The sequence below is a fragment of the Leopardus geoffroyi genome, chromosome A3 (assembly GCF_018350155.1).
Source record: "Leopardus geoffroyi isolate Oge1 chromosome A3, O.geoffroyi_Oge1_pat1.0, whole genome shotgun sequence".
Lineage (NCBI taxonomy): Eukaryota > Metazoa > Chordata > Mammalia > Carnivora > Felidae > Leopardus > Leopardus geoffroyi.
The window spans coordinates 67858953-67886672 of NC_059336.1; the positions used below are offsets into that span (position 1 = coordinate 67858953).

The following is a 27720-nucleotide window of genomic DNA, read 5'->3' on the forward strand; positions in this document are numbered from 1 at the left end:
CTGATGAATGGATAAACAAAATGGGGACTATCTTCACAATGAAATGTTATTCAGCTACCAAAAGGAATGAAGAAGTACTGATACATGCTACAACACAGATGAACTTTGAAAACATTATGCCAAGTGAGAGAAATCAGACATAGAAGGCCGTATGTTGTAAATCCTATCTATATAAAATGTTCAGACCAGGCAAATTAAAAAAGTAGATTAGTGGTTGTCAGGACTTGGGGGTAGGGGTGGGGAGAAAGGGGAGTGACTGCTAATAGGTACAGATATATTTTGGGGGTGATAAGAACATTCTGGAAATAGTGGTGATGGCTATACAACTCTGAATATACTAAACACTACTGAATTGTCATTTTTTTTTAAAAAAAGGATAAATTTTAGTGTGTGAATTGTATCTTAATAAAGTTGTTATTTAAAAAAATCTTAGTTCTGTCTCTTATCAGTGGGACAGCTTTAGGCAATGACTCTAAACCCAAGTGATCTCAGTTATGAAATGGAAGTGATATATACCTCCCAGGGTTGTTTTTATAAATTAGGTCATGAATCTCAAAATGTTTCAAACCTATAAACCTCACATATTTGGGGGGCTGTCAATAGGTTATAGGTTCATTATAAATTGGGTTTCTATCTTCTGTATTTTCTGCAACACTAGTAAGGTCTGACTACAGTCCTCATTCATATACTTCCTGAATTGATGAAAAAGTGTTGTAGGTTTTTTTTAGTGGTGGTAAAAAATAACACATTTTTAACAATTTGTTTACCCTCTTAACACATTTTTAAGTGTATAGTTCAGTATTATTAACTATATGCGTACTGTTTTACAACAAATTTCTAGAACTCTTTCATCTTGCACAACTACAACTCTGTACCCATTGAACAGCCACCCCCTTCCCCTCTCCTCGCCCCACCCCACCATTCTCCTTTCTGCTTCTATGCATTTGGTCTCTCTCCTCTCTCTCTCTTTTTTGCATTTGACTACTTTAGATACCTCATGTAAGTGGAATCATAGAGTATTTGCCTTTTTGTGACTGGCTTGTTTCATTTAACATAATGTTCTTAAGGTTCATTTATGTTATGGCATGTGCCAGAATTTCCTTACTTTTTAAGGCTGAATAATATTCATTGTATGTATATATACCACATTTTCTTCACCCATTCATCAGGCGATGGACATTTAGGTTGTTTCCACCTCTTGGCTGTTGGGAATAATGCTGAAATGAACAGAAGAGTGCAGATATCTCTTGGAGATCCTGTTTTCAATTTTCTTGGATAAATTTACATAAGTGGGATTGCTGGCTCATATACACGGTAGTTCTATTTAAAAAATTTTGAGGGGCCTCTATGCTGTTTTCTCAATTCCCACCAACAATCCACAAGGGTTCTAATTTCTCCACATCCTTGTCAACACTTGTTATTTTATGTTTTTTGTTTGGTTTCGTTTGGTTTTATTTTGGGTTCATTTTGGTAAGGCCATCCTAACATGTATAAGGTGATATTGTGGTTTTGATTTGCATTTCCCTGGTGATTAGTGATGCTCAGCATCTTTTAATATACCTGTTGTCCATTTGTGTGTCTTCTTTGGAGAAATGTCTACTCAAGTCTGTTGCCCATTTTTAAATTGTTTGTTGTTGTTGTTGTTATTGAGCAGTAGTTTCTTATACCTTTTGGATTTAAACCCTCATCAGATATATGGTTTGTAAATATTTTCTCCCATCCCATGGATTTTCACTCTGTTAATTGGTTCCTTTTCTGTACAGAAGCTTTTTAGTTTGACGTAGTCCCACTTGTCTATTTTTGCTTTTGTTGCTTGTACTTTTGGCATCCTGTCCAAGAAATCATTGCCAAGACCAAGCTTTTCCTCTTGTTTTTTTTTAATAGGAGTTTTATAATTTCAGGTTTTATGTTTAAGTCTTATGCTTTTGTTTCTTGTACTTTTGGTACCCTATCCAAGAAATCATTGCCAAGACTAATGTCATCAAGCTTTTCCTCTTTTTTTTTTTTTTATAGGAGGTTTATAATATCAGGTCTTATGTTTAAGTCTTAACGTTTATAATCCATTTATAATTGTTTTCTGTGTGTGATATAAAATAAGGGTCCAGTGTCATTTTTTTTTTTTTTTTTATTACATGTGGATATCTGTTTTCCCAACACAGTTTGTTGAAGAGACTATCCTTTCCCCATTGTATAATCTTGGCACCTTTGTTGAGGATCATTTGACCTTGTGTGTGGGTTTATTTCTGGAATTAATATTCTGCTCCATTGGTCTCTTTATCTGCCTTTATGCCAGTACTATACTGTTTTGAGTACCATAGCTTTGTAATATGTTTCAAAGTTAGAGTGTGTAAGCCTCCACCTTTATCTTTCTCAAGATTGTTTTGGCTATTCAAAGACCTTTGAGATTCGATATGTATTTTATGATTGTTTTTTCTGTTTCTGCAAAATGTCATTTTGATAGGGATTGCACTGAATCTGTAGATTGCTTTGGGTAGTGTGGACATTTTAACAATATTAAGTCTTCCCATTTATGAATGTGAGACATCTTTTTGTTTATGTCTTCTTTAATTTCATTCAGCAACATTACTTTGTAGTTTTCAGTGTAAAAGTCTTTTGCCCCTTTAAAAAAAAAACAGGGGCGCCTGCATAGCTCAGTCTGACTCTTGCTTTTGGCTCAGGTCATCGTCTTGTGGTTCATGAGTTCAAGCCCCCACATCACACATGAAGCCTGCTTGGGATTTTCTCTCTCGACCGCCCCTTCCTCTCCCCTTCCCCACTTGTGTGTGCACATGCATGCTATCTCTCTCAAATACACTTAAAAAGAAGTCTTTTGGGGCACTTGGGTGGCTCAGTTGGTTGAGTGTTCAACTTTGGCTCAGGTCATGATCTCAAGGTTCATGAGTTCGAGCCCAGCATCAGGCTCTGTGCTGACAGTGCAGAGCCTGCAGCCTGCTTTAGATTCTGTGTCTCCTTCTCTCTCTGACCCTTCCCTGCTCATGCTCTGTCTCTGTCTCTCAAAAATAAACATTAAAAAAATGTCTTTTGCCCTTTTTTGTTTATTTCTAAGTGTTTTATTTTTATTTTTTTTGATGCTATTGTACATGGGATTGTTTTCTTAATTTTGTTTTTGGATTGTTAATTGTATGTGTATAGAAATGCAACTTATTTTTGTTTGTTGATTTTGTATCCTGCAACTTTAATTTGTTTATCAGTTCTAACGTGTGTGTGTGTGTGTGTGCGCGTGTGTGGAATTATTAGGCCTTTCTACATATAAGGTCAGATCATCTATAAACAGACAAAATGTAACTTCTTCCTTTTTAATTTAGTTGCCTTTTATTTCTTTTTCTTGCCTAATTGCTCTTGTTAAGACTTCCAGTACTGTGTGAATAGAAGTGGCAAGAGTGAGCATCCTTGCCTTGTTCCTGATTTTAGAGGAAAAGCTTTCAGTTTTTCACCATTGAGTATGCTGTTAGTTACCATGGGCTTTTCATAGATGGCCTTTATTATTATGTTAAAGTAATTTCCTTCTATTCCCAGTTTGTTGAGTGGTTTCTTATGAAAAGGCATTAGAGTTTGTCAGGTGCTTTTTTTGTATTTATTGAGGTGATCATGTGATATTTATCCTTTGTTCTGTTGATGTGATGTATTGCTGTGTTGATTTTCATATGTTGAAGTATCCTTGCATCACAAGGATAAATCCCACTTGGTAATAGTGTATGATCCTTTTAATCTGCTGTTGAAGTTGATTTGCTAATATTTTGTTGAGGATTTTGCATTCATGAGGGATATTGGCCTGTAGTTTTCTTTTCTTGTAGTGTCTTTGGCTTTGGTGTCAGAGCAATGCCGGCCTCATAAAATGAGTGTGAAAGTGTTCCCTCCTCTTCAGTTTCTTGGAAGAGTTTGAGAAGGATTGGTGTTAATTCTTCTCTAAATGTTTGGTAGATTCTCCAGTGAAACCATCTGGGTCTGAGCTTTTATTTTTTGGGAGGTTTTGACTACCATTTCAGTCTCTTCACTAATTACAGATCTGGTCAGATTTCTTGTTATTTTATGATTCAGTCATTGTCGGTGTATGTTTCTAGGAATTTGTCCATTTCTTCTTGGTTATCCACATTGTTGGCATATAGTTGTTCATAATGGTCAATAATAAAATAATAAAATAATCATTTATTTTATTTCTGTGACATAAGGTTTTTTTAATTCTTTGTAATGTTTATTTATTTTTGAGAGAGAGAGAAAAAAAGCGTGAGCTGGGGAGGGGCAGAGAGAGAGAGAGAGAGAGACAAAGAGTCCGAAGCAGGCTCCAGGCTCTGAGCTGTCGGCACAGGGTCTGATGCAGGGTCTGAACCCACAAACTGTGAGATCATGACTTGAGCCAAAGTCGGATGCTTACCCCTGAGCCACCCAGGCGCCCCTCTGTGACATAAGTTTAATGTCACATCTTTCATTTCTGGCTTTGAGGATTTTCTCTTTTTTTCTCCATCTAGCTAAAAGTTTGTCAATTTTGTTGATCTTTAAAAAAAAAAAAAAACAACTCTTAGTTTTCCTTTTTTTTCTATTTTATATTCTCTACTCCATTTACTTCTGCCATAATGTTTATTCTTTCTTTTCTTCCTTTAACTTTGGGCTTAGTTTGTTTTTCTAGTTCCTTGAGCTGTAACATTAGGTTGTTTATCTGAGATCTTCTTTTTTAATAATAAACTCCACTCTTTCTATTGCTTTTGCTACATCCATAAGTTTTGGTTTGTTGTGTTTTCACTTTGCTTACCTCAAAATATTTTCTGATTTCCCTTTTGATTCTTCTTTGGCCTATTAGTTGTTCAAGAGTGTGTTGTTCAATTTCTACATTTGTGAATTTTCCAGTTTTCCTCCATCTGTTGATTTCCAGTTTCATTCTGATGTGGTCAGACAGGATATTGTGTATGATTACAGTCTTCTTAAATTTGTTAAGACTTGTTTTGTGACATAACATGTGATCTGTCCTGGAGGATGTTTTGTGTATGCTTACGAAGAATATGTATTCTTTAAAAAAAAATGTTTTTAACGTTTATTTACTTTTGAAACACAGAGAGAAACAGGGTATGAGCAGGGGAGGGGCAGAGAGAGAGGGAGATACAGAATCCGAAACAGGCTCCAGGCTCTGAGCTGTCAGTAGTGCAGGGCTAGAACTCACGAACCGTTAGATCATGACCTGAGTCGAAGTTGGAAGCTCAACCAACTGAGCCACCCAGGTGACCCAAGAACATATATTCTGCTGCTGTTGTGTGGAAATGTCCACTTGGTCTGTTGTGTTGTTCAAGTCCTCTGTTTCTTTGTGGATGTTCTATCCATTATTGAAAATGGAGGATTGAAATTCTGATATTATTGTGTTGCTATTACTGTCTTCAGTTTTTTAATGTTTGTTTCATATATTTGGGTGCTCTGATGTTGGCTTTATATATACTTGTAATTGTTATATCTTCCTGGTGAACTGGCCCTTTTATCATTATATATATCCTTCATTGTCTCTTGTGACAGTTTTTGATGTAAAGTCTATTTTGTCCAATGTTAGTATGGCCACTCCTGCCTGCTCTCATTTTGTTTCTGTTTGTATAGAATATCTTTTTACATCCTTTTACTTTCAACTGAAAGTGTGTCCTTAAATCTCAAATGAGTCTCTAGTACACGGCATATGGTTAGATCTTGCATTTTTTTTAAAAAATCCATTTAGCCATCAGAAGTATTACAGTTCTTAAGCATTTATTTGAACTCAGTCGATCTGTAAATCTTGTTGCTTTTATTTTTATTCTTTTGTTTTTGAACTTTTATTTGTGGCAACATTTTATTTTATTTATTTATTTATTTATTTTATAAGTAAGCTCTATGCCCAGAATGGGGGCTTGAACTCATGATCCCGAGATCAAGAGTGGCATGCTCTACTGATTCAGCCAGCCAGGTGCCCCTGGTTGCTTTTAAATCACCTATTTCTCAGAACTAAAGTAACTGGAATTTTCTCCTCCTCCTCATTTAATATTCTTATTATCTCTTTCTCCTTTAACAGACACCATATCTGATTCATTGACAAGACCACAATCTGATTCCAAAGATGTGTTCCACAAACCCAGGCAACTGGGTCACATTTGATGATGACCCTGCTTTTCAATCTTCTCAAAAGTCAAAGAATTTACCTCTGGAGAATCAAGGCATTTGTAGGCCAAATGGACTTAAGCTGAACCTCTCTGGTGCTAAGGAGTTTCCCAGTGGATCTTCCTCTGCCAGCAATACCCCCCTCTCCTCTCCCATCATGGACTTTTACTTTAGTCCAGGACCTCCAAGTAACTCTCCTCTTTCTACACCTACGAAGGACTTCCCAGGTATTCCTGGCATCCCCAAAGCAGGGACTCATATGCTTTATCCTATCCCAGAATCATCCTCAAACAGTGCACTTACAATATCAGGAGCAGGCTCTTCCTTATTGCCTAACAAACCAACTTGTTTATCCCATGCTTCCTTACCCAGTGACCACTCATGTACACATCCAGCTCCCAAAGTGGGTCTTCTGGAAGAAGTTAGCCCTCCCCAGGCTGAAAGCCTAGGGTTTCAAAGTGATACTCCCCAGTTTCAGTATTTTCGGGAGGACTGTGCTTTTTCAAGTCCATTTTGGAAAGATGAAGGCAGTGCTTCCCAGTTCATCTTTGACCCTCCAGGAAGCAGAAAGGCTTACCCACCAAGAGACAAAGAGATGCCTATCGATCAAAAAAGCTTAAATCAGTGTTCACTCAACTATATCTGTGAGAAGCTTGAACATCTTCAATCAGCTGAGAACCAAGACTCACATGGAAATTTGTCTATGCAGTCTCTGTATGGTGAAGACACTGCCTCTTCCTTTGTCCCCCCCATGCTCTTCAGGAGTCAGCCAAAACCTGGATGGTCTTTTATGTTGAGAATTCCCGAGAAGAAGAACATGATGTCTTCCCGTCAGTGGGGACCAATTTTTCTAAAAGTCTTACCTGGAGGAATTTTGCAAATGTATTATGAGAAGGGGTTAGAAAAACCATTTAAGGAGTTACAGCTCGATCCACATTGCAGGCTTTCTGAACCAAAAGTTGAGAACTGTAGTGTGGCAGGAAAAATCCATACTGTGAAGATTGAACATGTGTCTTACACAGAAAAAAGGAAATACCATTCTAAGACAGAAGTAGTTCATGAACCAGACATCGAACAGATGCTGAAGTTGGGGTCCACAGAGTACCACGATTTCCTTGACTTCCTGACTACTGTGGAGGAGGAGCTGACAAAGCTGCCAGCTGGTTCAAAACCAAAAAAGAACTATGAGGAACAAGAAATTTCCCTAGAAATTGTGGACAACTTTTGGGGCAAAATCACTAAAGAAGAAGGAAAATTGGTTGAAAGTGCTGTCATAACGCAGATCTATTGCCTCTCTTTTGTAAATGGGAACACAGAATGCTTTTTAACCTTGAATGACCTCGAGCTGCAGAAGCGAAGTGATCGCTACTTTGAAAAAGACCCAGAAAAGAAGGGGATTGATATTCTCGACTATCATTTTCATAAGTGTGTGAAAGCACAAGAATTCGGGCAATCAAGAATCATTAAGTTTGTACCGCTGGACGCCTGCCGGTTTGAACTGATGCGTTTTAAGACTTTGTATAACGGGGAGGATCTTCCCTTTTCCCTGAAGTCTGTAGTGGTTGTCCAGGGGGCATATGTGGAGCTTCAGGCCTTTGTCAACATGGCCCCATTGGCTCAGAGATCTTCCTCTGCCAGTTCCTTGAGGTCCTGTGACAACATAATGATACACTTTCCTGTCCCATCACAGTGGATCAAGGCCCTCTGGACCATGAACCTCCAGAGGCAGAAGTCCCTGAAAGCCAAAATGAACCGCCGGGCATGTCTAGGGAGTTTACATGAACCTGAATCAGAACCTGTTATACAGGTCACTGTGGGGTCAGCAAAATATGAGAGTGCCTACCGGGCCGTGGTATGGAAGATAGACCGGCTTCCTGATAAAAATTCAAGTAAATATTCAATACCCCAAGTTGATTTTCACATGAAATAGCTTAAACGTTTTCACTTGTCTCCTTGAGTTGAAACCAGGCTGAGATAGATAACTTCAGTCCATTGAGGCCTTGCTTACATCGCCTGGTAGGAGGTGGAACATTTAGTCAAACAGCTGATTTATTTTTGTTCTCTGTGCCTATTTCTACCAGATAAGTTTACCTTAAAACAAATTTTTTAATACCATAAAAAAAAATCCTAAGCTAAGATTTTGTTGTGAATGGTGGCACTGAGGGAACATTTCTAGTTGGACTTTTTGACATCAACCACCAACCTCAAATATTAAAAATATTGCTCACAGAGCTAAGATTCCCCAATTAACCTTTAAAGATCTCTCATCTGTGAATATACCTGAACTTTTTTTGTATTCTCAGCCAGTACCACATTCTCCTTAGGTTTTGTTCCCTCCTATTTCAAAATAAGATTGCCTTTCAGTTTTACCCAAATTGATTTCATTAGCTGAATTAATTTGGCCATATTGGCTAGTTGTTTCAGAATTAAGTAGACAACAGCCCAAGCATTAAAAATTCAGTTAATTTTTAAATTTTTTTTGCCAAGAAAACAATGAATCTAGAATTTCAGAACTTTAAAAATAGAGTCCTAGCACCGCATTTATTTCAGAATAGTAACTTAGTTGTGGGTGTATATAATAGAGCAAAAAAGCAAACTTTGAAATTAAGGCTGCTCCCTGTTTTAGTCCAGTTATTTCTAGCAGAACATTGGGTTATGGAGCTAATTTGGGGGATCTGAGTTGATGTATTCACTCATTCAGTCAAACCTTTATTGAGCACATCAGGTAAACCAAGTGCCACATTGGGTGCCGGGGCTAAAGATAAATAAGATCTGATCCCTGCTTCTAAATAGTTCACAGCTGGTCTAGTCCTTCAGGGAAAATTAATTTCATTTTAGGACCCTTCAGGCTGTGGACTTCAGAAGAAGCATTTTTATTTGGGGCGGACCTATAGCAGTGTTTCTCAAACTTGGCTGTATGTTAGGATAGCTTGAGAGTTTTCAAATAATTTTCATGTTCAGGCTCTACTCCATGCCAATTAAATTGGAATGTCTGAGGGAGGGGCCTAAGCACCTGTATGTTTCTAGGGCTCCCCAGGTGAACCTGATGTGTGCCAGGGTTGAGAGACACTGCTCTGCAGGCCTTGCAGTGTTCTGGGGGAAGGAAGAGCAAGCTCCAGACTATGATGGATTTGAGGGGTAGCATGGACCATGTCTTTGGGGAGTGCAGGACCACCTTGTCTGACTTGCAGTTTGCTGGCTTAACACCTGTCTTCTGATTGTAGCTCGGGCAAGGCACAGGGCCCAGTAGGCGAGAGACACAGCCAGGTGGCTGAAGAGACCCAGGCCCTTGTGCAAAAGGGAAGCCCCTGCGCAGTCGTCCTCCCTGACACCGCCCCACTTCTCGGTTGATGGCGAATTCTGCTCTGCAGTGTTCTCATGACTCCTATTAGTTACGGTTCTAGTCCCAAGGAACATCAAGGACAGCTCAGGCTTAAGGCAGGGTGAGGTGGTGATGGGGTGGCATGGTCACAATGGATGGCTTCTAGTGGTGCCTCCTGGTCAACTCCTGTGTGATGGGAATATCTTCCGTGACACAATCCACAGAGGTGATGTTTCCTGCCTTTTATAACTTTGCTGGAGAAGCAAGTTAAAACCATTCTCAGGTTATCTTCGTCCTAGGGAAATAAGTTTTGAAGTTTTGAGTACAAAGTTCCAAATGATCTATTCTCAAAGTCATCTGTGCTACTTTTAGATGAAAGGGGTTATAGAAATCATAATATTATTGCTTTTTATTTTGCTAAAGGCAAAGGGAAAGAGAGGAAGGCAGGCTGGAATACCTACTGTAATCTCCTCAACCCATACATGTCTCCTGATGTCTGGGTGATAACCTGACTCCTGATTATGCCTCAGAGAGGAGCACTAGGGGCTCATCCTGCTGGCCTGTCCAGGTGGGGTCAAGAGGGACGGGGGACAGGCTCACAAAGAACCCATTCCAGCTGTTCTGCCTCAGAGCAGACACTCCTGCTAGACCCAATCAAGGCAACCATGCTTATTTTTCAAAGTGAGAACCCATAGGAATCATTTATTTGGAAGGAGAACAACATGTAAATGTTCTTGTGAAAATGATCCTGTTTATAACCTGTATTTTCCCAGAGCTAATGGTATAGTTAATTGATTCATTCACCAAGAATTTATTGAGAAGAAGACCCATTCATTCCACAAACTTCCTGTAGGTACTGGCTCTGTGCTGGGTGCTTGGGAGACAGATGCAGACATGCTTCCCACTTCCAGAAACGTAGCAGCCTAGTGGGGGAGACTGACCTGGAAGCAAGTATGAAAATACACTATGTGGAAGTGTGCTGTATGCTAGGCATGTACAAGTGTATATAGTAGGGATTCCAGAGAAAGGAGTGATAAACTGCAGAGGACACTAGAGTTAAACCTGGTGTGGAAGAATCAGTAGGATTCTATCAGGGATAGAAAAAGCAGAATCAGACATGTAGGTGGGGGATCTTAGTTATCTTTTGGGACTGAGGCAGGAAGGACACTGTGAGCCATGCCTTGGGGTATGGAGTTTGTCAGCAGGGCTTCTGGAGTGTTCTCAGGCACTACTGTGACAGAATCATCCATGTTTCATCCATCCTTTCTGTTTTAGGAAGTCAGGCATACAATGCAGAGGAGAAATTCAGGAGCAGATTATAGACATAGGGAGGCCTGATGAACAATGCCAGTGGCAGTGGGAGCGCCCAGAAGGAGTGAGGGATGGGTGAGAAATTCAGAGGAGGTGCCCCCATGAAAAGGACAGATTACCTGTGGGTATGGGGGACAGAAGGGGTGCAAGGAGGTTGAGGGCTCTGGCTTTGGTGAGTAGGTGATCCATAGTGCCATTGGCTGCGATCACTTGGGATCTTCTCTTTACTCCTTTTAAAATCTGTTTCTCAGCCCTGGCAGCATATTAGAGTCCTTAGAATCATTAGAGCTTTAAAAACAGACCCGTATTTAGGCCCCATCCTGACCAATCAGGCTCTGTGGGAGTGAGGCCCACATACTGGTGCTTGTAAAAGGCATGCAGCCAGGGTTGAGAACCCCTGACCTGGTAGCTCTGCTGTGACACCTGTTCTGGTCCTCTAGGCACAGGTCCTTCCCCCCTGCTCTGTGTCCCTGGGTCTCCTTGAGTCTTTCTTGCCTACCACCCACATTTGCTAGCAGCTGAGCTTGCTACGAACAGTTACAAGAGTGGATGTTCCCAGAGAGGCTGGCCTTCAGGAATTCTAGAAGACGGTCATAGCACCAGGCATTCCAGTCAATTATATGGTGATAATTCACAGAACAAATCCTTTGGGATCAAAGATGCTTTGTTCAGATCAGATCTGTGGGCCAAAAGGGGGCCTAGACAAAAGGCAGGGGGGCTGTGTCAGGTGCAGTCTAGAGGGGCAGGGAGAAGCTGGGCTGGAGCAGGACACTGGTGATCCTGTGGTCTGTCATGTGGCTTCACCATGTGGGTGGAGAGGGTAATGCAAAGACTGAGAGGGTGCCTGGCAATTTGCCTGTGGAGAAGTGTAGAAAGAGTAAGGTTGGGGTAGAGAGGAAATCTTTATCCTAAGACAGTGCTTCTTAAACTTTTGTGTGCATGTGAATCACTTTTAATTTGAATTATTAAAAAAAATGTTTATTTATTTTGACAGAGAGAGAGAGAATGAGCCAGGGAGAGGCAGAGGGAGAGGGAGAATCCCAAGCAGGCTCTGAGCTCAGATCCCAAGGCTGGGCCCAACCTCATGACCATGAGATCATGATCTGAGCTGAAATCAAGAGTTGGACACTTAACTGACTGAGCCACCCAGGTGCCCTGTGAATCACCTTTTTAAAATGTAGACTGATGGGGCGCCTGGGTGGCTCAGTTGGTTAAGCATCTGACTTCAGCTCAGGTCATGATCTCGCGGTCGGTGAGTTCGAGCCCCGTGTCAGGCTCTGTGCTGACCGCTCAGAGCCTGGAGCCTGTTTCGGATTCTGTGTCTCCTTCTCTCTCTGACCCTCCCCCGTTCATGCTGTCTCTCTCTGTCTCAAAAATAAATAAATGTTAAAAAAAAAATTTTAAATGTAGACAGACTGAGGTCCCCTGAATCCCACACTGCTCAGGCAATACAAATGCTGCTGGCTCACGGGCCATGCAAAGAGTAGCAGATTATTTGAATGCATCTCTAGTTCTCTATACAATTTTTAAATCAATTGGGTGTTTAAAGAATAGGATCTTTTTAAAAAGTCTTTAAAACATTACCCTTTTTAAGCAAGTTTCTGAACAACCAGTACTATTAGAAAAAAATATTTTAAAACTGGAAACTGAAAGAGAATATATGAACTAGTCTACTAGTTTATATATATATAATGCCTTTCCTCCTGTGAGTTTTTGAGATCAGGATTGACCTTTCCTTTTCACTTCCATGTGATTTCAAGGGAGGTGGGAAGGGCTACTGGCCTTTTACCAGCATGCCAGTGCTTAATATTCTTTTAACAAAGTGGGCAGGTCTTTGATTTCACAGCAAAGGATGGCCTGGTAGCCCCATCCTTTGTGGGGGTGGGGGTGGGGTGGGGAGGACAGATGGGAACACCGATTAGTCACAGGAGGTGCAGAGAGCATAGAATTAGAAAGGGGAGTGGGAGTGGTAAGGGGGGTGCCAATTAATATATCTGTCTCTTACCTTCCCATGTTACCGATTTTTAGAGAAAGCTTGCTTGTTTTCATGCTGTCATCTGCACATTTGTTGCCCTCTCCCCACTTGTGTCAGCCTCCTGCCATTCATTCCCTCCAACTCTCAACAATTCACTTCCAGATGTGAAATATTTTAGTTCAAGAAGGACCGTATACTTAGTAGACCGAGGTGGTTTGTGATTTACCTTCCCAGTCCGAAGAAATTTGGAGAGTAACCATTACCAAAGCCCTAGAGTGCCCCCTGCTGGAAACTACTGAGATAGATAACTGATTTCCCTCTTCTATTCATTTGTTCATGAATTTGACAAATATCCTTTGAGCCTTAAATGTGCCAGACATTGTGCTAAGGACGGATATGATACCTCTTTGCACAGAGATCAAAGTCTAAAGGGGGAGTGTGTGATTAAACACTGTAGACTATTTAGAGTTTTAAAAAGCCAGGAAAAACATGCCAGAAAACTTGAAGGGAAAAATGCTCTCCTTTATCTTTTACCAATTTTTTAGGAAAGCAGGTAGAAAAAGTTTGTTTCTAACATTTTTGGAATACTACTAGGTCTTCAATGTGAGTAATCTCGAGTGCAAAAGTTCCAGAAGAATTTTTTCCTTTAAAATGTGAATATCAGGGGCACCTGGGCACTCAGTCGGTTAAGTGTCCAACTCTTGGTTTTGGCTCAGGTCATGATATCACGTTTGGTAAGATCGAGCCCTGCGTCAGGCTCTTTGCTGACAGTGCAGATCCTGCTTGGGATTTCCTCTCTCCCTCTCTCTCTGCCCCTCCCCTGCTCACTCACATTCTTTCTCTCTTTCAAAAGAAACTTAAAAAAATATGACAGATTAAAAAAATAAAATGTAGGGGCGCCTGGGTGGCTCAGTCGGTTAGGCGGCCGACTTCGGCTCAGGTCATGATCTCGCGGTCCGTGAGTTCGAGCCCCGCGTCGGGCTCTGTGCTGACAGCTCAGAGCCCGGAGCCTGTTTCAGATTCTGTGTCTCCCTCTCTCTGACCCTCCCCTGTTCATGGTCTGCCTCTCTCTGTCTCAAAAATAAATAAACGTTAAAAAAATTAAAAAATAAATAAATAAAAATAAAAAAATAAAATGTGACTATCAAATTAGACCATCTCCAATATCATTTCCAGTCGGAAAGTATAGAATTCATGGTCCCTTTATTGTCAAAATTGTAGTAGTTAAATAAAAATAGTGGATTTATAATTGAAGAGCATTTTGCTAAGTAATCATATGCAGCCAGCACTTCTGTACAGCTATAGTATACCGTGGCTCTCATGCTCCACGTGTGCCCACTGGTTTGTTTAATCCTCCGAACAATCCTGTAAGGTTCATGTTATCATCACCAACATCATAACTCCCATTAAAAAAAAATTTTTTTTTTAACGTTTATTCATTTTTGAGAGACAGAGCATGAGCAGGGAAGGGATAGAGAGAGGGAGACACAGAATCCAAAGCAGACTCCAGGCTCCGAGCTGTCAGCACAGAGCCCGACGCGGGGCTTGAACTCACGAACTGCAAGATTATGACCTGAGCCAAAGTCAGACGTCAACCGACTGAGACACCCAGGCGCCCCTCATCACTCCCGTGTTTAGGTAAGGAAACAGGCTCAGACAGACCAAGTAACTTGCCTAGGATTACAGTTATTAATTAGCAGAGTTGGGATTGGGCTGTGCACAGTCTGAGTCCAGTGTTTGTGTTCTTAGCCACCGTGCCATAAAGGACCTAAGAGTGCCTGAATTAAGTTTAAATAAGTTTACTGCCTCCTTGCTGCAGACTGCAGACTAGAAAGGGTAATGGATTATGGAATCTCCCCTGAGTGTGTATGTGTGAATAAAGTTCTCACTTGCCTGCAGTGATCTGGGTAGCTTAGAGCACCTCAGAGGCCGTGGCTGTCCTGCGCTACATGTAAGTGGTGGAGATGGCTAATGAGCAGCTGTTGGTTAATTGATTGATGACTTCTCAAGGCCTTTTACAGCCTTAGAATTCTATTAGTTTCTCTACAAGGAACAGGTTGTAAGGAGTGAAAGGCAATTTATCTTTTAAGAATTAAGTGGAATCCTTTAAACCCTTGTTTTTGTGCCTAGAGCTATATTCTGATGGAAGTGTTCTTTCTTGAGGTATGTCAGTGGTAAAATAATTTAATCTGGCTTTTCAAATAACTGTCATCTCATACGTTTATTTAAGTAAAGATAGCTGCGCTGGATATGTAGGTGCTGTGGACGACACAACAGAATCACACAACTTTGTAGAGTTACTACAGTGATTGCACTGAAAATATATATATTTTTTTACTCTATGGTAACACGTGCACACACACACATACATACATGTTACATGGCCCCACTTAAAATCGTTGCATATATCCAATATCCCTGGGTCTGGCGCAGAGCCTGGCCTAGCAGAGGCTAGATGCTCAATACATGGCAAATGGAATTAAGTGGAAACAAATATTAGATTGAAGCACTGAAAGCAAATATGCCTATCTCTACACCGTACATCCATTCCAGGCAAAGCTTTTGGAGGGTGAGCGAGAATTACCCTAGTAAAGAATAATCCATTCTACTGAAAAAAGAATTCTTGGCCTAGAGTGGTTTCCAAAATGTAATGCAATTTTTGTAAACTTTACTTTAAAAAGTTAGAAATTTTAATGATGTGATCCAATTTGGGCTGAAGTTTACCTTTGCATTATCTATCAAGAAACAGTGGTGAGAAAATGAATAAGTTAAGAATTATTGTAAGAGCTTATTCAGTCTACTTAAGGGAAAGAGGTTTTTTTTAAACACATTCCATGTATATTATAGCCAAATAATGATGCTTAATATAAATATTAGTCATATGTAATTAAAGAAACAATATGCTTTTAATTAAAAACGCTTTAGGAGTTAATATATCATATATATAGTAATGAGTTTGTACTTCTTTTAAAGCTAGTAGTTATAAAATGCAGATAGATTTCCCCTAGTTGGTGCAAAATTGTGAATTTTGATGGTATGTTGTTTAAATGGAATTTATGCCACTTTCATTATAGTGCTAACAGAATTGTTTATTAAGGAGAGGGATGGATACTTATGCTTAGGAGAAATGTTCAATGGCCATTGAAATCCTTTGATCATTTGCTTTTTTCTTCAAGGTCCTGATCATCCCCATTGCTTGTCATACAAACTAGAACTTGGATCAGACCAAGAAATTCCCTCTGATTGGTATCCATTTGCTACTGTTCAGTTTGGAATGCTTGACACCTGTGCCTCAGGGACAGAGGTCAGGTCTCTGGGTGTGGAGAGTGATTTCCAGCCACAGAAACATGTTCATCAGAGAGCTTGCTACAACATTCAGGTATATCCCAAAGCTCTTTGGTTGAAGTTGAAGCTTCTGGAGCTGTGGCCTAATTTGGCATTAGATATTTGTTTTGCCCTTTTGAGTGACTGTGTATATGTATATGCATGTGTGTTTATGTGACCTAGAAAAGAGCCCCGTCCTGGAATCCTGATGGTCACCAGTAAGCCAAGTTTCTCTCAGTTCTAGCAAATGTCAGGAGCTTGAGCACCAGTGCCACTTAATTCAGCACTCGATGAAAAACAGGGCGTTAAAAACAAATTCACATTCCAGAAGCATCTTAGTAATAAAAATTATGTTAGAATAACATTTCTCAAGATGTGTTCTATGGAACACACATAGTGATCCAAGAGAAAAGTAAGTTGGGGAATGCTATACACTAAAGTAATGCTAAGTGAAGGCTCTGAGAAGTCCTGCAATAAAGAAATTTGTTAGACTTAACTCAGTTTCTCCCAACTCATTGCTTATTGAATCTTGTCTCTATGGGCATGTACATGTGGAACACCTGTCAGTATCTTCTGGAATAGTATTCTGTGGAGCACCCTTTGGGAAATACTGAGTTATTCTACCAATGTTAAGTGTTTACCATCAGCTCTTCTGCATTTTTATGCCAGATGAGTTAAAGAGTGACATACACTTGCATCTGTTTCTTTCTTTCTTTCTTTCTTTCTTTCTTTCTTTCTTTCTTTCTTTCTTTCTTTCTTTCTTTCTTTCTTTCCTTGCACCTATTTCTAAACTTGCTTTTCCTTTTCATCTTCAAAGTTAGTAAATAATAGAGGTAACTTCTGTCACATATTTCCCCCAGTGTCTTGAAATGGTGTGATTATATAAGACATCATCAACACCAATGGGTGGGTTTATGATATACTAATAGAATTCAGGGTTTTTTCTTTATTTTGGATCGTCTGTTTATAAGCCTATATGTTTGGGACCAGTGATTTTTTTTTCTATTGATAAAATTAATTAAGGGTGAGTACCATTGTGTGCAGCCCCTTTGGGATGGAAGGACTTAGTCCCTCAGCAGCTGGGAATTGCCCTGCTGAAGAAAGCTGCCTTGGCCTGGGTCACACCCCCTTCCTGGTGGATGCAGGTGTATTAAGACCCTCTTGCCTCAGCTTGGGTTAACTCTGCAGCCCTCCTAGCTCCAGCTCACCTGGCTAGAGCCTTTATGGTGACTGCATTACAGCCCGACTTCTTTCTGTCTGCTTCCTTCCCTCCCTTTCCTCCCCCAACAGACATTGACCCCGACAGTATTCCCCAGTACACTTTCCACATGCCGGTCTCCATCTCAGAGTCTGCTTCTTGGAGAACCTGACCTGTCACACTAGGTGTATCAGTACTAGGTGTGACTGAAATGTGGGTCAAATACAATGGAGAATTCATTGATCCCTATTTTCCTATGCATGGGTCCTTCCAGTTTCCTATTGTTTTAGAGGACAGCCCAAAATTATATAACAGAGTCCCTGCTGCTTTAATAGTATTTACTAATTGATCCACACTTGGTGACAGGCGGTTTCAAAATGTCACCTTCTATTTAATAAGTATTTGAGCAATTTCAAAGTGCCAGGTACCACTCTAGATGCTGGAGACACAAAAGTGAACAAGACACAGGTCCCTGACCTCGTGAAGCATACCTTCTAGTCGGGGAACAAAACATAGTTTGTAAACAAATAAATAGTTTCACATAGTGACAGATTCTAAGAAGAGAATAAAATAGGGGACTAAGATAGAGAATGATGGAGGGCTTCCTTATCTCAGGTGGTCCAGGAGGGCCTCTCTGTGAAGCAGTAACACTTGAGATGAAATGAAAAAGATGAGGGGCAGGTGGATGGTTCTGTCCATCTGGTTTACTAGTTTGTAAAGTAGTTCATTTTAATTAGAAGATTTTGGGTGAGTTATAAATTTCAAGGGGGCCAAAGCCTCCATATATGATACTTGGGGGTATAGTTATTCACACATCTATCCAGGACTCTAAATGTCTTATCAGTGTATGTATTCTGTGTACTTTTCTAAACCCTATGTCTGACTTAGAAGGGAGGAGAGTTTCAGTCCTCTACAAGATCTGACCCTAGAGGGAAGGATTTGCGAAGCTCAAGAGGAGAACAGGCTGCCTCACTCGGGGCTAGCATGACACCGTGGAGGCACTGTGTGTCCAAAGGATGAGGTGGCTGCGGTCCTTGCCACATGCATGAAGTAGGACTGAACAGTGTTAGTTCTGTGTTTGTTAATGCTGCCATGTTTCGCTTTCGCATACAGGTTGAAATAGAAAAGAAGAGGATTAAAATCGATGGAGAAGACCCAGATAAAGCTGGTGACTGCATAACTCAGTAGAAGTGGCAAGAGTAAATGATGACCCACTTTTCACATATGCAATTGACAGAAACCATACAAAGATCTGCTCTGTGCCGTGGAAATGACTTTTTTATAGAGGGGTTCGGACAAGGTCCAATGGCCTTGTTTAGAGAAGTGGAGACCTGAAAGCAAACAATCTGTATTTTATGCTTTTGATATGTTTGTGCTGCAGGAGTTTCATCTAAAATGTGTCTATAGTTTGTGTGATGTCTTTGTTTCCCATTAAAACTCAGAGTCACTGTTACTCAATGTGTTAGCAGACAACCAGCTTGGCTAAAGGGTTTTGGAGTTTTCATTACTCAGTGGCTCACTGTTTTGCACTCTGGATCACCTGGGGGCCACATTTATTATCTTCCAGTCCCGTCTCTTCTTGCTCTTCTTAGCACCTCTACTGGAGGGTGAGGCATTCAAAGGAGACATAAAGCGAAATACTCAATTTTCCCTCTTGCTCATCTCTGGAATGTGGCTAGGCGTAGAATGAGGCTGAAACCACAGGCTAAAATGGAGATGTGGAAGCATCTGATTTTGAATAATTTATCTTCCTGTCCTCTTCCTACATTGGTGAGTAATCATCGACTGTATTTGGTACCTGTCTTTCCCCACAGCGTTATCATTTTCAAAACGTATTTGTGGTCTGGTGTGTGTTGCAAAGAAGCTATTTCTGTTGATATACATATTTTAGTACAAGTCACTAAGACATATTGCCTTTTGCTTGGAGAGATTCCTTTCAGAATGGAATGGTATTGGACACTAGTTAAAATATTTATGTATATTAGAGATGAATTTTTAAAGTTCATGAATATTGTCTCCCAAAAGTACAGGCTCTAAGAATGTATTTTTGATAAAGTATTATTTGTAATTAACATAAGCCTCTCTTGAGTAGAAGTCTAAATGATATTATGATTATTTTATGCTTGTACTGCTATCATGCTATTTATGCTAATTCTGCTTAATTTAGAGTATTTTTCTTTAAAAGATGAAGAAAATGAAAGACACTAGATTATTTTACCTGAATTTTTACGAGGTGACATCTCTATTCTTCCAAGTCAGGTAAATGCTTGGTTTCTAATAAAAAACCAATAGCATCAGCAGTTCAAATTCTGTTTATAATTTTCTTTCGATATTTACAGTGAAAGGTCAGACTTAAAATCTATGAATTCCATATTCTACAGATTTTTTTAGTCCGAAAAAACAATGCCCTCCATGTGGTATTATACACCTTCAATTTATACTGAATCTTAAATATGATTAGGAGGCATATTTCCCTATTTATCAGATTTCTTTTGAGTCAGAGCTGATGATATAATAATGTTCTTTCAAACAGCATTTATTTGTTGGCCCACAGACTTGATGTCATATGTTTTATTTAATATTGTACTACATTCATTTTAATCTGTTCAAAACAGATTAAAAACAAACACTTCTGATAATCTGTATCAATCAGCGGATTTTATTGCTCATCATTATTTTACTTTAAAAACAGAGAATGCAAAAGTTGACTGTTAAAATGAATTGGTATTGTTCTTTTAAACTTCACTTGATACAGTGTGCATAATGTCATATGTTGGAGACTCACTGTTGATTGCATGGGAGGGGAAATTTGTGTGTGTGTCACTAGAAAAAAAATTCCACTATCTTTCCCCATCATCTGGTGTGGCACATTCTGGAGTGACTGCAGTCATGCTCAGAACAAATATGGAGGCAGGCTGGACCTGATGCTGTTCCATGATCCCAGGGAAGTCAGCTGGGTTAATTACTGCCATTCCTTTTAAATCTGTTTTATGGCATCCTGCCCGTAAAGAACTCAGAGTCTGATTCAGATGAACTTAATGAATATTTACACTTCCAAATAATTTCAGCAAAGCATTCAATTAATCACCTCTCATGCTTCACAGGTTGCCCAGTATTTGTGGGTACCTCACTGCTGGGGTCATTTACCCACCAGCCACCCAGCCTTTGGAGCATCTCAAGATTCAGTGTTGAAAACGCAGTAACAAAAAGGCTGACTAAAGCTCAAATTGGTTTCTGCAGCAATGCAAAGGTTGATAGCATTAACAGCAGGGTGCTACAGCATAATTGTTAATTTGCACATCTATTAGGATCTTTAAATATTCATTACTTAGCGTTAAATTAACATTCTGTGAAGGGAGGAGAGGCTTTTTAATACAATTCTTCTGACCTCAGAAATGGCAGAAGGTCAAATGTGACCATGGTGCTCTAAGTGAAAAATCAGGTGGAATTCATTTAGACTTACAAATTAAGAAGTGAAATTTCCTTTGTCAGAAACTAAATGATAATCTTCAAAACAACAACAACCCCCCTGCTTTTAAGGTTGGGGAGGGAGGAAGGATGTGTGTGAAGGAGGAAATCCTTTCTAGCGTTTTAATTTAGGTCATTTAGATCAACCCTTTATGAGTTTGACCATTTGGGGATCAGTTGTTTGATGGATACAATGGCAGAGTTCCAAGGAGTTGACTAGTATGAGACTAGATGTTCTGCTCTGGTTGCCTTACCAGTCAAAGGATCATACTAACCGTGTAAATGAATTCATGGCTTGATGGTTACCTGATCATTTGTACAGGTCTGAATTTAAGTACATGTCCTTTTTCTATGAGAATAAAAATAGTTGATCCATTAAAAATGTATGAAAATAATTACTTTGCAGCACATAAATAAAGGCTAGCATTTTGACCTGATTTATATATTGGGACAGTTTTAGGGTTTTAGTTTCCTCCATTCTGCAACTGTATTTATGATACAGCTCTTTTTCTTATAAATTCAATTAGAAGGTCTTCCTTAACAATAAGTATTACTATATCTTACTCAAAATATGATTTTATGTCATAGCAATACAAATATAAAACAGGTTGAGCCTTAATAATCATGTAACAAAATATTTTGTAGATTGCATATTGATTTTTTAAAATTAAAGATGTATTTCAAATGGTTCTTGCTGTGCAATGGACTTATATCTGTTTTTGCAAGGTCTGGGACTGTTTTTTTTTTTTTTTTGTATGAAATCAATTTCAAGGATCTTAAACAGTTGACTCTCTGTCAGGCAAATGTGTACTGCTTCATTATTAAAGAGTCACTGAACACGGAATCTTGGCACATTCTGGAAAAATAACACCATCAAACTACAAACTGTGATGTGAAAGGATGATTTTTAAAAGAGGGTACAGTCATTACTCTTATAAAAAATATACATATATATATATATATATATATATATATATATATATGGATGGACATGCCCAAGTTTTAAGTTAGCTCATTAAGTAATGAGGGAACTGGTAAGATGTTACATCTGGTTCCAAGGACAATTCAAAGAGCAGAGACACAGGCAATAAGGATTCTGAAATCAGCTTATAAATAGATGCAAAATGGACCTATCCATAGGGCAATAATCAACAATCAATTTACCTACAATTAAGTTGCATTTGTTTTTTTAAAATTTAATTGTCTTTAATATTTATTTATTTTTGAGAGGGGAGGGGAGGTTCAGAGGGAGAGGGAGAAACAGAATCCGAGGCAGGCTCCAGGCTCTGAGCTGTCAGTACAGAGCCTAGAGTGGGGCTGGAACTCATGGACCATGAGATCATGACCTGTGCTGAAGTAGGACACTTAACCGACTGAGCCACCCAGGTGCCCCTAATTTGCATTTGTATGGACAAGGATCATGGACATTAATACCAGTTTTCTAAAATTTACAGAGTTGGACAATAACTCAAAGAAAATGAAAGATGTTGATAACCTGGATAAATGAGCTAATAGGGCACCTGCTGTTGAAAGAAAGCTTTTCCTAGTGGCTCCTGGGTGGTTAAGTCCATTGGGTGTCTGACTTCAGCTCAGGTTGTGATCTTGGGGTCAGTGAGTTCAAGCCCAGGTCATTATCTGTGCTGACAGCTCGGAGCCTGAAGCCTGTTCAGATTCCGTGTCTTATTCTCTCTCTGCCCCTCCCCCACTCACACTCTGTCTCTCAAAAATGAATAAGTCTTAAAAAAAAAAATCTCTCCTAATTTTTCCTGACACCAACACAAACTTTGTCCATAGGAGAATTTTAAGGAATTTTCAAACTTTGGCAACTACTATTATAGAAATGATACTCATTTAAAGCAATCTATTTTCAGTTTCATAAATGATTTTTATGCAACTGTACAGAATGTATTTCAGATAAGGTGTGTGTTGGGTGGGAGGCCATAAAAGATATGAAGATACATCAGTTCTAATAAAAACCAACCTAACGACCTCTCTGCTTGCCCTTTTTATAAGAAAGCTGCCATGTGTTGAAATTCAATTTTTATCTAGCTATAGAAGTTAAATTTCAAAACTGCATCAGGAAATAAACCTCATAGTGGCCAGATCATTAAGCACTGTTTTAGCCACTACTGGAATGAGCAGGGTTTGGCTCGTTCTGCAGGAACAACAAAAGAATCAAATAGCATAAACTGATTATATTTCTTATAATAAAATCCTTCAAATTCACATCAATCAGTTCTTTCCTGTTTTATATCAACTCCACCTAGACTACCCAGCCCCCTTTGTGTGTAGACACACCGTGATTCCACTAGATTTTGCTATGTCTCTCTCAGCTCCTCTTAGTGCTCTTATCCAGGGTCCTAAAGCACAGGACTGGGTGTATTTGATTGAACCATATGAAATGGGCAATATTTACCCATTCTTAATGGCAATTTCGTAAGGTTCAACCTCATTCCCTGCATATTTTCCCAGTTTATATGGAACAAAAGGTTTATCTGATTATAATTGCATTAGTACGTTCCTGCCTAGAACTAGCATCTAAATATGAATTTGTACATTAATTTTTAAAGCAAGACAGGATTCCAAGTCAGAAAGCAAATCGCTGAGTTACAGAGAATACCTTAGATAAAAGCTGCAGGTAATATTTTGCCTTTAAAATCGGATTCTGTCTGTAAGGAAAAGGAAAACAGATTAGACTAGTTGCTTCATGTTTTAGATTAAAGTTCATGTCTCAGAGATTTCCCGGGGATGAAATGCAAATCACCATTAACTTCTGGGGTTGCAACTTTCCCCTCATCTTCCCCTCCTCTGTCTGCTCCAGAACAGCCTGACAAACCTCAGGTGGGAGGACAGTATATTTAAATAATATGATTGTGTTTGTCGACATTTCCCTGAAAAGCCCATTTTGTGCTGCCCAGAATTGTGAATTCCACGTAATGATATTTGCCATATACTTTTGAAACAGAAGAGGGCGCTCGCAGGCAAGCTGCTGCTACCCAGAGTTCGAGCTTTTGAGTTTGGTGGTGCTTGTATTATGATTAATAAAAGATCTTGGGGGCATTTTGTAAAGCATTTCAAACCATTGTGAGTCCAGTGGAGTATAATTAAAATTAATGCAGTAGACAAACACTTTAAGTATTCTTAATGCCCTGTCTAAAAATGCTGTTGAATACAATTTAACACATCCCAGAGATTTAAATACCATGCTTATATCTAAATATTTTTGAATACTACAGAGACAAAAAAAAAAAAAATAGCGCCTGCTTCTCAACAGATTTCAATTTTTTTTAACTTAATAAACTCTAAATCTTCTTCCTTTAAAATATTTTAAAAATATTACAGCGGGTCCATCCTGTTTGACTTCTGAGCTTTCAGTTGCCATGTACCAAGTTGGGTGTGGTCTGTAAAAAGCTCTAGTGCAGGATTGTACTTTTAGGTTCTTAGGTAAGCAAATGTATGCTTTCAGGAGGCTATACCATACTGTCTTGACTCAAGGATAAGCCTTCACCCCGTGTAGTCCTCAGAGACTACTAACGAGCATTGTCTCTTTAAGATAGGCACTGTCTTCCAGAAATCTTTCTGGGTGGATGTTGTCATTTTCTTATAAAGCCTGTTAGAACAATATTTTTCCACGAGTAAGTGTATGAATGTGGCTAAACACATCAGGCATTCCCAAAGGTGTCTTCCACACTCTGAAGTACAGAAGGCTTGCTTGACATCGGCTGCTTTAAGTGTTCACTTTGAATCACCTCAAAATGCTATGAGACCATTGTTCTAATTAGTTGTCTTGCTGACTCTAATGTTTATTGTGTGCTTACTGTGTGCTTGCATTTTTCTAGGCACTGGGGATACGCAATCACCAAACAGCAAATTCCTCTTCTTGTGGAAGATATTTAATAGTGGGGAAGTTGGACAATACACGGATACCGTGTTGTGATTATTGCTGTGCAGGGGGTGGAAAAAAGCAACAGAATGGCAGAAAATTGAAACCCATTTTAGATAGGTTGGCCCCAGAAGTCCTCGCTGATGAGATGACCTTCTAGCAGAGACCTGAAAGAAGTGAGGAAGCAAGTGACCAAGATCTCCCAGAGGAGGGTGTGTCCAGCAGAAGGAAATGCTTTTGCAGAGGCACTGAAGTCTGAGTGTGCTCAGCCTATCGGAGAAACACCAAGGAGGGCAGATGGCTGCTGGGTGGTGGGAGCAGATGAATGGGAGGATGGCTGGGGGAGAGATCAGAGAGGTTGTGGGTGGGTGAGGGAAGCAGATCACAAAGGGCGTAGTCTTTGGGAAGGACTTGGATTTTATTCTGAGTGAGACGGGAGCCATTAGAAGGTTTGTGCAGATGAGTGACATGAACTGAATTACATGTTATGATGAGTCTGTGGACATAAAAGTGGGTAATGGCAGAAGCAGTGCGTGGTTAGGAGGCTATTGCAATAATCCAGGTGAGAGGCAATGGTACCTGGGAGTGGTAATGGGGGGTGAAATATGGTTGGACTCAGGACGTGTCTGAAATACAGAGCCAGTAGTGTGTGCTGATGGATTGGATTGGGCTCCCAGTGTGGTGGAAAGAAGGAAACAAAACTGACTCCCAGACTTTTGGCCTGAACAACTAAAAACGGGAGCTGTCTTTTATGGAGAAGAGAAAGAGTTATAGGAGAAAGTTTGGGGAGAAAGATCAGAAATGCAGGTTGAATGTGTTGACCTTGAGAGGCCTATCAGACATCCAGGTAGATACACCAGGCAGGAAAGAGGGTTGAGCCAGAGATGGGATGTTTAGAGACCCTGGCACTAAAAGCTGTAAGACTGGATGAGATTGCCTACGAGTGAGTGTAAAAAGTAGAAGCGGTCTAGGTACTGAGTCTTTGGACTGTAACATTAGGGGTCAGGAAAACGAGGATGATCCAGTAAAGGAGATGGAGGAAGAGTACCTCACTGGAATAAGTGTAATCAGCTACCTGAAATGCTGCTGACCGTATAAGCCGAGGACTAAGAATTGGTCTTTGAATTTAGCAACGTGGAAATCATCGGTGACGTTGACAGACAACTCAAGTAGGAGTAGAGACCGTGAGTAGATGGCTTTTTTGAGGAGCTTTGCTGTAAATAAGAACATTGGGACAGTAGCTGGTGAGGATGAGATCTGTTTAACACCCTTTCGCCTTGAGACCAAAGTCCATCCTCTTTGTCCTGTTTTCGTAAATCTGATTGATGTTGACTCTTACTAAAATTTCACTTCTCTTCCTCATTGTCAATACTTCTAGGAAGTGATTCCTTGTCATCTTTCAGTCCATGTCGTCTGAATCTTGAATTGTTTCTATCAGGTGCTTTGGATGTGCCCGCTTGCATTCTTCAGAGTTTCCATTAACTGTACTTGTGGTGTTGGAAGCATCACAAGTTTTGAAATAAATCCAGCCATTGCTTCAATCACCTCTTATTTTGCTTTAAAATTTTTCTTGGTTAGTCTCCACCAGCCAGTGTTATTTCATGTTGGTATGGAGATCTCACTTCAGGTTTTGTTACGAAATTCAGAATGTTTATGAACTAGTTGCTAGTTTCACAGTCTTGTGAACACCCACAAATTCCTCTAGGTTCCTGCAGGATGAAAACAATACAACTATTTATTCGGTAGTTTTTATATTTACCCAACAGTCTGTACTTTGGTTCTGTGTTACAGTCTGGTATAATAACATTCTATGTAAATAGTTGTCCAGTAACTAATACATGAATTTTAATAACACAAAAATAGCTGCAATAGGTACAATCTAGGCAATGCTAATTAAATGTTTTGTTTTCTTAATTCCTTCTTCAGTTTTAAAATAATTAATAATTAAAATAGAAGAATAGACTTCAATTTTAAAGGTATTATTACTCAAATACAATAAATATTTCATGTATAGAGCAACCAAACAAAACTTCTCAAGCAAAAATTACTACATCTGGCCATTCACACTGTATCTCTCTCTTTATTTATTTATTTGTATTTATTTTCTAAGTTTATTTATTTATTTTTAAGTAATCTCTGTACCTAATGTGGGGCTTGAATTCACAACCCTGAGTTTAAGCATTGCATTCTCTTCCTACTGCACCAGTCAGGCATCCTACTGTTTCATTCTTTTAAATTTAAAGATACAAATGGCACGCAGGAGAGTCACACAGAATGACAAAAATGAAGTAACTCACGTTTTACTTTTTCATCTTTCTGGTCATTGTTTATTGTGAATTGATAGTTTCCACCTGGGAATATGTAGTTCCAAAGGGAATGGAGACAGGAACTGAAGCAAATTTGGATGACTCTGGACCATTAGGAATTCCCCAAATGAATATGGATATCTGAGTCCCTGTATGTCCTGGGTTTAACTGTATAACTGGGGATTTTTCAGATTAACTTCTATGTTCATGAAATGGTAAGAAGTTAACATGTGCTGATTTGAAGCTTATGTGTGTATTATTAAAACTCAACAGTGATTCCAACTATTGTTTAGAACACTGTACCAACGAAAAGTTGCCGGGAGCAGGGTGGGGGAATGTTGTGTCTCAGATATTGCTTAGAATTGCCAGCACGTGGCAAAAGAAAAAAGCAACCGGATTAAAAGTCATTTTCATATCTCGCGGTCTGGGAGTTCGAGCCCCGCGTCAGGATCTGGGCTGATGGCTCAGAGCCTGGAGCCTGTTTCCGATTCTGTGTCTCCCTCTCTCTCTGACCCTCCCCCGTTCATGCTCTGTCTCTCTCTGTCCCAAAAATAAATAAACGTTGAAAAAAAAATTAAAAAAAAAAAGTCATTTTCATTCTTGTATGTAAATTTTCTATAGACAATGCACACGCTATTACCTGCACCCGGGACTGACCACCCTCTCTTTAACCTTTGGTATACCCCTAGATAGTGGATGTCTGCATGTTGGCAGTGATCCGGTGGCAAAAGAAAAATGGATGATGCCAAAGACAGAGAGAAAATTGCTAGGGTCATATCTCTGAGTAGACAGTGGGGATAGACTCTG

The 27720-nt window shown here is 39.6% G+C and overlaps 2 protein-coding genes across 6 annotated transcripts in view; one reads left to right on the plus strand and one right to left on the minus strand.

Moving 5' to 3' along the window:
• Positions 1-21414, plus strand: part of STON1 (stonin 1) — a 51215-nt gene extending 29801 nt beyond the window's left edge. For all 5 annotated transcript variants that reach the window (XM_045445983.1, XM_045445985.1, XM_045445987.1 and 2 more), the window contains exons 2-4: positions 6041-8015; positions 15911-16113; positions 18370-21414. In XM_045445983.1, the coding sequence (XP_045301939.1) occupies positions 6086-8015; positions 15911-16113; positions 18370-18444 (2208 nt within the window). In that variant the 5' untranslated portion in view covers positions 6041-6085 and the 3' untranslated portion in view covers positions 18445-21414. The remainder of the gene's footprint in view (positions 1-6040; positions 8016-15910; positions 16114-18369) is intronic.
• A 3187-nt stretch (positions 21415-24601) lies between these two features.
• LHCGR (luteinizing hormone/choriogonadotropin receptor) overlaps positions 24602-27720 on the minus strand; it is a 117774-nt gene continuing 114655 nt past the window's right edge. The window contains exon 11 of the mRNA XM_045445991.1: positions 24602-26316. Within this exon, the coding sequence (XP_045301947.1) occupies positions 26259-26316 (58 nt within the window). The 3' untranslated portion in view covers positions 24602-26258. The remainder of the gene's footprint in view (positions 26317-27720) is intronic.